The 12,633-nt window shown below is 42.6% G+C and overlaps 1 protein-coding gene across 1 annotated transcript; it reads left to right on the forward strand.

The window, feature by feature from the left end:
* The first annotated feature begins 218 nt into the window (after positions 1 to 218).
* LOC143161944 (ovocalyxin-32-like) lies at positions 219 to 10,898 on the forward strand. The gene is made up of 6 exons (XM_076341460.1): positions 219 to 477; positions 7,320 to 7,382; positions 8,300 to 8,474; positions 9,179 to 9,315; positions 10,158 to 10,220; positions 10,314 to 10,898. The coding sequence occupies exons 1-6, from the start codon at positions 253 to 255 to the stop codon at positions 10,470 to 10,472; spliced, it is 822 nt and encodes a 273-aa protein (XP_076197575.1). The 5' UTR covers positions 219 to 252; the 3' UTR covers positions 10,473 to 10,898.
* The last annotated feature ends 1,735 nt before the right edge of the window (positions 10,899 to 12,633 follow it).

A 12,633-nucleotide genomic window follows, 5' to 3' on the forward strand; every position in this document is an offset into this window, starting at 1 on the left:
CCGGCCCCCCGGCTCCCCTCAGACAACCCCCAGCCCCCCTCAAGCCCCCCGGCCGGGCTGAAGCAGGTGGGAGGGATGAGGGGAAGGGGAGTAACCGAAGAGACCAGAGTTTCCCCGACCGCTTCCCGGTACTGACAGCGGGCGGAGGGAGGGCGGGAGGTAGCGGGCCGGGCCCTCTGCTATTAGTACCGGCGCTCGGCGGAGCCCGCCTCAGTGCGGAGCCGCCCCGGTCACTCGCCGCCAGCCAGCACCATGCAGGGGCTCAGCGCCGCGCCTCCCGCCGCCTTCCTCCTCGTCCTTCTCCTCAGCGCGCTGCTGCTGCCGGCGGCCGCCGCGCCCCGCGCCAAGCGGGAGCTGAACCCCAGCAGCCGGCTGGCCGCGGGGGTGGCGCGGGTGGCACTGCACTACCTCAACTTCCAGACGGCGTCCCCCGGCGCGCTGCGGGCGCTGGGGCAGATCCGAAAGGCCACGCTGAAGGTAGGGGGAAGCCGGCGGGGCATCGGGGTGGCTGCGGCTCCGGAGGAGCGCGGTGCGGGCGGGGGGCTCCCCAGGCGGGCAGGCGCGGTCTTTAAAGTGACGCTGGGAAAAGTGCAATTAATAATTATTATTATAATAAGAGTGGGGCGGTGGTGCGGCGCTGAGCTGCCCTGAGGTTAGCGCGGCCCCGTGCTGGGCACCGGGCGCTTTCCCGCCTCCCTCAGGGCGCCGCTGTCCCGCCGCCCCTTCCTCAGGGGGTTCGGGGCACCCGGGTCCCCTCAAGGGGAAGTCAGGTTCCACCTCGGAAGGTCATTAACTTACTCGTGATTTAAATATCCCCCAAATCCAAGCCCAGCGCCCCATATGTTGGTCAAGGTTGCTCTGAGTGCCCTGTCCTGGAATCAAAAGCAGCGTAGCGCAGATGAGGGAAAGAGGAAAACCGAGGCACGTGGCGGGCACATGATGGAAAGAAAACAGTTTGATAAGGAAACATTTTCAGCAGAATCGCTTCTGGAACGACCATCTACTTTGTGTGAATAGGGACAGAAAGGACTTTGGCTTTCTATCTCTGGAGACCAAGAGCTCAACTAAAGGCAATGCAGTTCCCATCAGAAAACATGCCTTTATCTTCAAGAAAACATGCCAGATTCAGGTAACAGAAAGGGGCGGGAGTCCTAGATAGAAGCAGCTACAGGGGCAGAGCTTTTACATCAGGGATGCTCGAGGTGGTGCCCAGGGCATGCCTGGTATACCCACACCCTGTGCCCTGATGGGCAGGGCCGCTGCCCACAAGCACCGTGCCATGCAGCCCTTTTTTCTTCCTCCAGCCACGGGTTTGGGGCTTTTTTTACAGCTTACTCAGTTTCTGAAAGTAAGAGAACAGGCAAAAACTTCTGGGGAACATTTGTCCAAGGCTGTAGATCCTGGAAGGAAAGCACTGCCTTCCTGGAGAGCTGAGGAGGGTCTAAGCTATCGCAGTGGATGGGATTTAAAACCAGCCCTCTCCTCCTAGTCTTTCCCTCTAGGCTAGTGCTGGGCAGCTCCCTAAAGCAAGGGCTGGTTGTTTTGGATTCCCAGTCTGATGTGCCTAACGCAGTACTGGATTCCGCTGGATCCTTTTCATGGCTCTGGCATCTGAAAAAGAGATCTTACAACATTTGTCCTTCAGCATCTGCATGGCATGTTCAAATCAGGCCCTCACTCCTAAAATTGAGAATAGAATGGTATAATGTAAAATCTTCCCTTTCAAGAAAGAAGTTCCAAGCCAGCCTAAAATGTTTAGGATGTACTATTGCAGTCCTTACAACATTGAACATGAGCCTTAACCTTTCACATATATCCCACTTGGCAGTGGTTCCAAAACAATTTGAAGCCGGTTTGAGTTGCACACAATGTTTAACAGACCAGAATAATTTCCAATTAAATTTGACAAAACATGAACTACTGCATAAAAATTCAGAATTTGTGTATTACCTTGTGTAACGCAAGGCTGAAAGATAGTGTTAGTTGTGCTACCTGTCTGGGAATGCAAACATGATGTCCTGCTATAGATTTATCTAAGACCATATCCTTTAGGTAACTCTCTGTTCTCATCATCGTTCCCAAACATGTCATTAAACATATAGTTTAATAGGTGCTGAGCATGGATGTGCTGGTGTGACATTTCATTCTTCCTATGAAATTGCTGCAGACACCTATGACAGAAATTTACTGATATTTGATACTTCTCTCAAAACGTACAAGTGCTCCTTCTGTATTTACTGGGCACTTTACTGGGTAGTGTGCATATGTATATATGTATATATTTACATATGCAAATGCTTGTGCCTCTTAAGAACAACAACATGGCCTCTGGGCGCAGTGTGTGCTGCTGGAAGCAGTGCGCTTGTCTAGTAAAGAGACACAGCAGAAGGGGTTGGTGCAGATCCTTTTTCCAACTCCAGTGTAACTGAGTATTTGCGAGGTAGTTTTGGTTGTGGGCAGGGGAAGAGATTTTTTTCCACCCACTATCAGCCACCTGCCTTTTAATATGGGAAAGAAAAAAAATTGGTTCATTATAGAGAAGTGAAATGCCTCATTATTTCCTCACAGTATTGATGCTGTAGGAGCTTGCTGTAACCCCTTTCTGCAGTTTATTTCCCCTTTTTCCTTGCACACTCTGTGAAAACAAGAGGAGAAATGTACTAGACATGGTCACTTCCTTCTTTCCTGTCCTCCACTGTAAAAAAAAAAAAAAAAAAAAAAAAGGAGAAGAATTTCCTGGAAGGAATGTGCTATATTATGTGAATGCAAGAGACAGAAATGTTGGGATTTGGGGGGGGTTTGGCTGGTTGGTTGGTTTTTGTTCTTTTAATTTTTTTAAGAAGGCTAGTTTCCTATTGGTTAGTATATTACTGGATCTATTAAAAATAGGATAATTTTATCATGGCATTTAATCATGAGCATTGTATTTTAAAACTAACGTCATTAGTCCACTAGCTAGTGAAACTGTGGTAATTAGAAACAGGACTGGAGACAGTCACGAGTATGTTAACTCTGTTAGATGTGAAGGATTTTTCAAGTTCAGGTAAAATGAGACTTCAGTGCTTTTCTCTCCCAGCAACAAATAGTAGAGATACGCCAAATGTAATAATTTGTGCCTTGCCATTGGCTGCACTTTTCTTTTTGTTGTCCCTTCTCACTGATGTGGGTTTTTTTTTTTTAACTTAAGTGAGTGTCTTCTAGGAAACAGCAGCATGCGTCTCACGGAATTGTTGACAGCTGCACTTTAAAATACATTTTTGAGAAGAGAAGCATTAGTGTGTGCCAACTGAAGATCCTAGAATTCAAGAGAGTAACTTTCAAAACACTGATGTAGCAGTCTCCCATACCAAGCTGTCCTGGAAATCATAGCTGAGCAGTAGGTAGGTGAACCAGGAGGTAAAGTCTAAAGGTAAAGCTAGGTAATCTCTTGGCTAAACTGCAACATTTGCTTAAATTGGACTACAAAATACAATTTTACAGATGGATATTTCTCTTCACAAGCTCATCTTGACACAAAACAGTGTAATGTCAGGACTATGGTCCTAATATTAGAAGTCAAAGACTTCTACTTATTTCCAGCAGTCAGGACCCCACATTAGGGTGAGAAAGATAAAATCAGTGGCAGGGCAGGTAAATTGTCTAAGGAAAGCTAGATATAGAGAGGTAGAGAAAATAGTCATCTCTGCTGGCTTTTCCCTGCTGCCTGGGGCAGCCTGAGAGCTCACCTGGCTGCTTGGAGATCAGACATCTCCAGCACCTCCAGAAGCCACAGGCCACCCGGGCTGGCTTGCAGGGACCGTGGCAGGGCTATGAGGTGGGAATCCCGCTAGGCAAGACCCTAAAGGACACGTCTCTTGCTCCTCTCTCAGCAGTGCCAGCTTCTCCACGCTTAGTGATCAGGTCAGCGACCAAAAACTGGTCCCAGGGAAGAAATACCGGTGGGGAAACACACAGAAGAAGAGATGGAAACCTGCAGCAAGGGGAGAGAGGGGGATCACCCCTTTCTGTGCCAATGGGAAGTCAGAGCAGTCTATACCAATTGCGAAACTGCCTCCTTTGGGACCTGGAATGAAACTGCTCTTAAACTGCTATTCTGGCCTTTACAGTACTAAAAATCTGTCATGACAGTTGCATTAATTTTGAGCCTGGAAATAAAACAATCCCGCGACCCAGATATTCAGTGGAAAAGTGAATTACTCACTTGTTTTCTTCTCTTTTGGACACTTTTATCTTTGGCTGCTCTCAGTCAGCTATCATTGTGTGATGTCAAATATTCCTGAGCTCTTATTTAGCTCACACTATGCGATGGTTTACAGTGATGCATTTTGGGATGATAGTGGAAAATAATAGTGGCAATAAAAGTGATGTTTTTCTTCAAGACTAGAAATACTTTTGTAAAAGCTAAAATTATTTTGTGCCAAATGTACCTTCTCCCTCTCCCTGGTAAGATCAAAGCAGCTCTTTGGTATGCATACCCAGATCGAATAGGTATTGTACCTGTGTAGCGCCGCTTGAAAGCTTTCTAGGTGAGTAGTACTGCTATGGTGGAGTTGTTACAAATGAAGAGACAATATCTACTTCAAAAACAACATAAGCTAGAATTATGTATTCTTTTTAAAGTGCATATTTACCAAGTTATTAGTCATGAAGCTTTTCTATATCCTTCTATTGAGAAGAATCAGAGACTGAATAATTAGTTTATAAAGTTCCAGTTGATTTTGTTTTCTTCATTAGTGCTCGATATCAGGCAAATGCAGTGAAACTGCTGAGATATTTTGTCAGAATCTGATTACTAATCTCAAAGTTATCACAGCTATAAAAATGATTTTTTTCTTTAGCAGACAGAACAGGTGACACCAATGCAAGAGCAAATAATTTTGGAAGAAAAGTTGAACATATTTTAAATGACCGAATATGCTGGACAGAAAAGATCCAGCTTAACTATAAAAGAGCTTGTGTTACAGACTTTAAGTCCCTGATGTTGTAACTGGGAGCGTGCCATCAGGCTGCTGTACTGTGCCCCTTGAGGAAAAGGTTCAGCAGGAAACCCCATCCACTATCATCCATTAAATCAGAGCTAAGTTTCTCCTGCTTCAGAAGTGTTGCAGTCCAACTGACTCTATTTCAGGTTCTCTCATCTGTGGTACTGATGACAAGAAAAGGAATAAGCCTAGGTCACTGTGCTTAAAAAATACCCATACTTGATCAAATGAAGAATGTTAGAAACAATAGAGATAATACCTCTTGGGTAGCTTTACAATAATTAGAAACTTAGACTTAACTGCAGTGATTGTCATGAGATTAGACCCTTCTTTCAGCAACACGAATTATTGATTCTTTTGTAAACCTGCATTTCAGGAAAGCTAGTTTTTACCATTTTGCTAGGCTAAGAGTGTCTGTTCATGTCACAATCTCTTGTCATTTTGAGGACAAGATTTAGCCAATATAAAAAATGGGGGCAGGAGAGAAGGGGAGAACGAGGAGGCAGAGAAGAAATTCTAAGTCTGAACTCATCCTCTTCTCCATTCCCTCCATTCCTTTCACGGTGTCAGCTGGGTCCAGCTCCAGACTTGCCTCATTGTAAAGCTTCAAGAGGGGTTTTCATAAAAGTAGAGCAAGTGACTAAACCAATTTGCCCTCTTATCTGCAGTGTATAACTCTGTGTATGTACTAAAGGCAGGTGCTGGGCTGAAGGCCTTGCCCTGGGAATGAAACTTTGCTAACACTATGCTATTAATGGCTTCCTGGAAGAAAGTATGATGGGAACAACAGAGGCCCAAGTTTAGATAAATAGAACACGTGCATGTTTGCTTTGGGTTCTGATCTTCAAAATTGTGCAAACAGCCAGAATTCCCCTCCTGTTTATTTGAAGAGTATTGTATTTAAAAAACAAATAAGACTAAAAAATCAGTGCTGTTGCTGGAATACAGCAATTTGATTTAAATGCACACTTTAAAAGGCAGCTTGCATTCTCCAGTAAAATGCATTTTCTACAGAAAGAGAATGCCTCTTATTAAACCAGGTGATATATGCAAAAGGGACAAACTTTCAGACACAGAAGTGACCTGGCTTGTATATCAGAAAGCTCGTCTAATAAATCACAGTATAGCATACAAAAAGACTTTTTTTTTTCATTTATTTCTGGCTGATTTAATCAAAGGAAAGGCTCGGAAATGTACCAAACAGTTAAACGACACATAATGTAATTTTACAAGGAATTAGTTGAATAAATATAAAGTTTTCCATCCTATTCGTTACTCAGACTCCCCACTCAAAAATAAATACAGAAATTTCAAAAGAGAATATACAAGTTGGTAGGAAAATATGAGACTAATGAAGTAAAGAGCAGATAATGCAACTACTTTTTATTAGGCTCTGCTCTTACACTATTAAATGAGACATTGATCCTGTTTCAGGGTAATTAGTATCTTTCATGGCCAACATTAAAAGCTAGTTTCTGTTTCAGCATGCTTGGGGGGCCGGACAGGCTGTGATATCCCACACCAAAAATAAAATTTGTGAACTGAACCATTTCTGTCAGCAACAGGGAAAAAAAAACCCAAAAGAAACCGAAAAAGCCCCAAATCCAAGAAAATTACGTATTTCAAAGGTGTACATTCCTAAGGCTTTTCTGATGTTTTGTGTTACAAGAGGTGCTACTGGCTGCTTCCCACCAGCAAGGAGTATTCTTTTATTTTTCCTTAACAAGCGGAATCTCGGATAGTTGATTGGGCAACTTAATGACTGTTTTCAGGGCAAAAGAGAGCAGACAGATCAGAATCCTGCTCTGACATGCTGCGTAGTGAAATTAGTCTCTTTCCAGTCACAATAAAAAAAAAAACCTAGAAAGGTTAGCATCCCTAAGATTAAATTAGCCCGTGTAATTCCTGTTCAGCTGTGAATCAGTCAGCAAGATTTGATTCATTTATATATTCAAGGGCACTCCGATAGCCTGTGCAAAAAATACCTCCTCAGAAGCTGAACACTGATTTGCAATTTTACTATTTTTAAAGTTACTCAGTATCAATCTGTCCTGTGAAGGACTTTGAGCTGCATTTTTCTTCTTGCATCTCTCTGTGAGGAAAGGCTTTAAAACATCCCTTAATATAAAGGTTATTTATTGTTGTTGTTAAGACCCTTTGTGTTTGCTGCTAGGATCATCTCAGCACATCTCATCTGACCAATTTCCTGATGCTACAAGGCCATGAGGTAGCCATGGCACCCTCATTTTCCCTCCTCAGCGCTCATGGCAACACCTCAGCAAGTTACGGTATGTAAGGCTATAGTTACACTGATGGCTGAATCCTTCTCTCTTCCAGAGCATCCCAGAGTCTGGTCACAAGTATTACCTGCAGTTCACTACCGAAGACTACAAAAGCAGGGTGAGTTTACAGTCCACCATGTTTCTTCTGACAGTGTGCGTTCAAATGAACTTCAAAATCTCCAAAACAGGGTACATTTAATCGCTTTCGTAAACAAATCTTTCACAATGGAAAGACTTACCTTTATGCTTCTACCTGCCTGTCCAGCATGGGGCATGGTTTGCTCTTAGTATCACCCGAGTATCTCATCTAATGGGTCCTCTGCCTCTGTCGGGGTCCAAGTGGTCAGAGCACCGTAGTTACCTGCTTTGCTCAGTGCCTGAAGAGATTGTCTCATTTAAGTCACATCAGGCAACCAAGCGCCTGAGTGAAACTTTGCAATGGTCCAAACTCAGTGTGACAGTATGGTCCTTGTTATCCAGTTGTAGCTCCTGCTGTGTCTGCACACCAAAATGAGAATAAAGAGTTGACAGTTGTGTTCTTTTGAATTATATCCCCCCCATTCATTCTGTCAGACAGTTGTCATGAGCAATTTTACTGTAAGCATCTGCTTTTCCATTACACACACATTTTACGAAATTCAGATTATTTTCAGAATTTAATATGAAGCGTTAGATTACTTTTGTTTTAAGGCTGAAGTATCATACAATGAAATGCCCTGTTAATGTTATTTCTTGAGAACTCTCAAATGTATTTCCAAGACAACTTAGTGCATTTCTGCTACACTTTTAATTAAAAACTTCTGTTAAATCACTTTAGCCTTGTGGTTTTAACCTATTTACTTCTCTGGAAAAAAATTTATATCCATCTAAAGACTTTCTTGACCCCTGTACAGCTTCATACAAGGCGTCTCATAAAGACATGTACGTACTCCACATGTACACTTCACATGTTAATACCAAGAGCTTTTTTAAGAATGTGTTGCTGGTAAGAAAAATCTCGATTAAAGATAACAGTTTTAAATTCTACCTTTACAGGAAAATGTCGGGAGCTGCCTTGCTACAGTGTTGTATCCGAAGACAAAGTCTCCGCCTGCTGTCAATATCAAGTGCACGTATACCAAAGACCAGAAGCAAATCCAAGAAGAGGACAACAGACTTTACAAAAAAATTAGGCACCAAACTAAACCAATAATCGGAAAAAATATTCCAGGTACATTCCTCCAAATAATCAATTGTATTTCATTTTATCTCAAAGAGCCTGGGCACTTTTAAGAACACAAGCAAATGTACATGCATTTCAAAAAGTAGACACAGACATTTACAGTAGCACCCTAAAACCATAGAGCTAACTATCAAAACAATTCCACCTTGCTAGCAATTCTTGGGGAGAAAAAAAACCTGCTGCGTTTTAGCAACAGCGGTAGTCAACACAATGTTGTGAAGGTGTTTTGGATTTAAAAACAAGTCTATGCAGTTTTATATTCAAGTAAATGCAAAATGTCCTCAAGTAATAACAACTGCCTTAACCCACACACCTTCCCCAGCTGCGGGTGGAAATTCACAAGGGATGACTAACAGGATTTTTCCATCCTGGAAATAGAGCGCCCCGGTCCCTCTTTTCTTCCTGGCTAGGTAAGGACCTCCATTACTGTGGATATTGGGTTTCTCACCTCCTTGTGGGGACCCTGTGCATAGTGTCTCTTGGCAATTTCAGTTCCGTCATGCTTTCATACTTGTACTGTGACTGCAGGTTTAGCATCATTCTCCTCCCTGTTCAAGATTGTAACGCATCTGAGGGAAGAGTCACTTCCCAGGAATAGTGCTACGCCAGGCAAAAGTGTTCTGTGGTTTATCATTTTTCTGCTGAACAGCCAGAATTAATCATTTTTATATTACTCTCTTTCTCCCTTGCAGACAGCTATGGAAATATTGAACCTGCCCTGGAGCCAGTGTGGGCTTTGGCTGTCGCTGGCAGCAGTTACATAATGTGGGAAAAGTCAACGGAGAACTTGGGTTACTTCATGGCACAAGTCAAGTCTGTGAAGCAGTGGGTAAGCAAAGTGGAAATTACAAGTCTGCGTTACAGAAGCTAATAGAGTCTACCAAGCAGCAGAGAATAAAACAACCATCAACAGCTCACGCTCTCTGTAATGGGTGTGATTCTCCCAAAATCCCAGTGGCTTCTCCATACAAGTATCTCCACCTCTGGACAACCTTGTCCAGGTTTTGGTGGAAAAATTTTACTCGTTTGGACAACATTTGGTTTTCCTTATTTGCATGAGCGGATCTGTTGGCTTCTGCAGGTTTAATCAGGAGATTTGAACGTACGGTCCTGCAGTTCATCAGCCCCATACTAAGTCGCTCCTAGTACTCTTTGCCCTCCTAGCCAAGCTCGAAGGTAGCATCAGTCTAGTACCTGACATACGCTCTCTGAGGAACATACCTTACATCTGCAGCATATAGAATAGGAGTTCCCAAAGCTTTGTGTCCCTCAGTCATCTGTGATCGACAGACAGTGTTCGGTTTTTATTCCCTAGTTACTTAGAATGAGATTTCTCTGAAGGAGAGATCAATAGGTAAGATTCTCAAATTTATTTGAGGGTTAAACTCAATTAATTAGCATCTGAGTCAAGCCTAGTTTCATGTCAGAGAAGTCAGACTGCAGAGCCACGTTGCAGTTAGTGCCTCCAAAGTCTTTATGCAGGAAGTGTTCCTAGTTCCCCGTCTCTCTACATACAAAACCCGTCTCACTCCAGCCAGCGACCACAGCCATCTCGAGCCCTATTCATCTCGCTCCCTAAGCAAGCTACATGCAGTCAATGAGAGTAGACTCTGAACTTCCACAATGTAACTTGTGTTCTTGATCATTTTTTTCTTTTTCATACACGCCCAGATAAGGAAAGATGATTTTCTTGAGTTTGACTACACTGTCCTACTCCATGAAATTCCAACACAGGTAAGAAAGCATACGCGTATAATACCTCCTTTCATCAACAGAGGAACAGTATAAAGATCATAAAAGATGTGTATTTTTAAATCTGTTCTCCAGGAAATTATTTCATGTCAGATGCGCCTCACTTGGCTTCCTGGTCACCCTCTGAAAGTGAAATACTTCTGTGCTTCAGAGAATCAGGGGCTCGAATACGGGTCTGGAATGGAATCTGGATCAGCTGCTGGGATTTTATATGAAAGGGGAGCAAATTTTTAACAGAGATTGTCAGCTTTATGGCTATGTATTAAATGAGAAAATCCTTGTGTTAATAGATCTGGAGTTGCGATAATTTTTCTATACAAGTCGAACAGTGAATTTGAATGCTTTCACTAGTCTGTTTTGTTCCAAAATTAATTCCTGTAATTTCTTAAACTGCAAGACTCATGTTCTAGAGTTCTACCTAAAAACTTTGCTATGACATACATACACAGATAAACATACACAAGCTGATTTTATGTCACTAACTTACTGTTACTTAGAGTAACATAGTTTGTGAACAAAGTTAATATATTTGGATAAAAATCTTGAGAAAAATATTAATCTGTCAGTAAGAAATATTTGTCTGCTAATTTTTTTTTTATTTTTTTGGGATAGATACATGCTGATTTCTAACTTAGATCTCCAATAAAACAAATACCATTACGCAGGCTCGAGGTGGGGTTTTCTTTCATGCTGCTGCTGTTCGACCCCAGCTCCCCATCTTCTCCCAGTGTTTGGCCTTTAAAAGGATGTGGATGAGCGTAGGCAGCGAAACGTCTCCCACAAGGCCCTACAGAAGCCAGTAGCCAGCATCTGCACGGCCCTAGTCCTGCTGACGCACCACTGTTCCCTGGGGTGTGAGCTGACATAAAAAGGAAGTTTCTTCTCTCATATTTGTGAAGGCAACTCAGAAAATATTGACATAAGGAAAACACGTTTTGTTGTCTCTCCACATCTCTCACCAGTCCAGAACACTGCAAGGCAGTGTTTGTCAAACGGAAATTGAGAATGTTGTCTTAGTCTATTTGCAGTACGACACAGTTCTCGCTATTCTACCTTCAACGAAAAGACAGAACTGCAAAGACAGTAAGGCTCTGTACAGATGGATTTCCACATTTGGGTTTGGCGGGGGAACAGCCCGCTGCCAGAATACCCCGTCAAACAGCTTTTATATTACTGCCTGCCGTGTCTTGTACCCATCCTAAATACGACAAAGTCCTCCTGCAAGAACATGTTTTTGTCCTCTCACACCAAATTCTCCGTTTCGGTTTACAGCAGACCCGCTGTCCTGCCTTTGTTCACTGAGATTGTGCCAAACTGTTTCGGGTTCGTCATTTTTTTTCCCCATTAACAAGATTTCTGCCAGGTTAAGTTAACTCCCTATCAATAAGTACACCTTACTTAGGAAAACAGGCAATGGTCTCTGCCTTCTGGGATGGTTACATTCTTTATAACTTGTGGTACACTGCGCTATCGTTGATCTGTAATTGGTAACGATGATTAAGGTATTCAACATGAAAGCTTTAACTGGGAGATATTTAGGCTGGGTGATCTGTTAACCCCCCAAATTCAGGCATTTTACACAAGTGTATTAGTCTGATATACTTTTACTGACTGAAGCTTTCTATATCAGCACATCATAGGCATTACAATAAATTCAGTGAAGCAGCATTTCACATACTCGTGTTTTCTTTTGTGCTGGCAACACATTTCTCATCATCAACAGCGTGAAATCAGAGCTTATAATGGCAACATTTCTTAAAGAAATTGGTGATGAAAATATTTTTTTTAGAATTTAAATAAGAAAATAGCATGGATTTTGCACTTTGGGGCTCTACTTTAGCAATGCATTTAACCACAAGTTTAGTTTCCTTACCCTGTTTTTGTCACTGCTCTCCAGACCTAGAACAGAGGATCAGGCACTTCCAACTTACCAGATCGGTGTAACTTTGACACCAAATAAGCAACGCAAACTTAGGTTAGTTAAGAAACTGCGCAATAGCTTCTGGACAAGTAGCAAACCTGTTGGAATTCAAAGGCAAAATTTCCACCAACTTCTTTAGGGCCAAGATTTCAGTCAGTGGATCAGAACCTAAAATCATACAGTTTTTACTCAAGCAAAATTCTTGGTTACATCAGTGTAGACGTTATCCAAGCCAAGGCTCAGACGGGTTCACAGTGAATTCTTCACGCTAAAAAAAACGCGTGCAGAGCATATCTGTAAGAGGTTGTACAGACAAGAGGAGTAGTTCTCTTCCATCTTTGCTGCTAGGAAGAGTTCAACTAAGATATACGACAAGTGCTATCTAAAATTTGATTAAAGAAAAAAAAAAACCCCATCACGCACAAAGAAACAAAATCCAGGGCGCCCCAAAATTAGGCGCTTGCTAGTGCTTCT

This window comes from Aptenodytes patagonicus, chromosome 6 (genome assembly GCF_965638725.1).
Source record: "Aptenodytes patagonicus chromosome 6, bAptPat1.pri.cur, whole genome shotgun sequence".
NCBI lineage: Eukaryota > Metazoa > Chordata > Aves > Sphenisciformes > Spheniscidae > Aptenodytes > Aptenodytes patagonicus.

Bases quoted from the DNA above. Each gene is read 5' to 3' on its own strand.
- LOC143161944 (XM_076341460.1), top strand. From the start codon at position 253: ATGCAGGGGCTCAGCGCCGCGCCTCCCGCCGCCTTCCTCCTCGTCCTT. The intron at 8,475-9,178 runs GTACATTCCTCC...TCTCCCTTGCAG, and splicing joins AATCGGAAAAAATATTCCAG to ACAGCTATGGAAATATTGAA. The intron at 10,221-10,313 runs GTAAGAAAGCAT...TCTGTTCTCCAG, and splicing joins TCCATGAAATTCCAACACAG to GAAATTATTTCATGTCAGAT.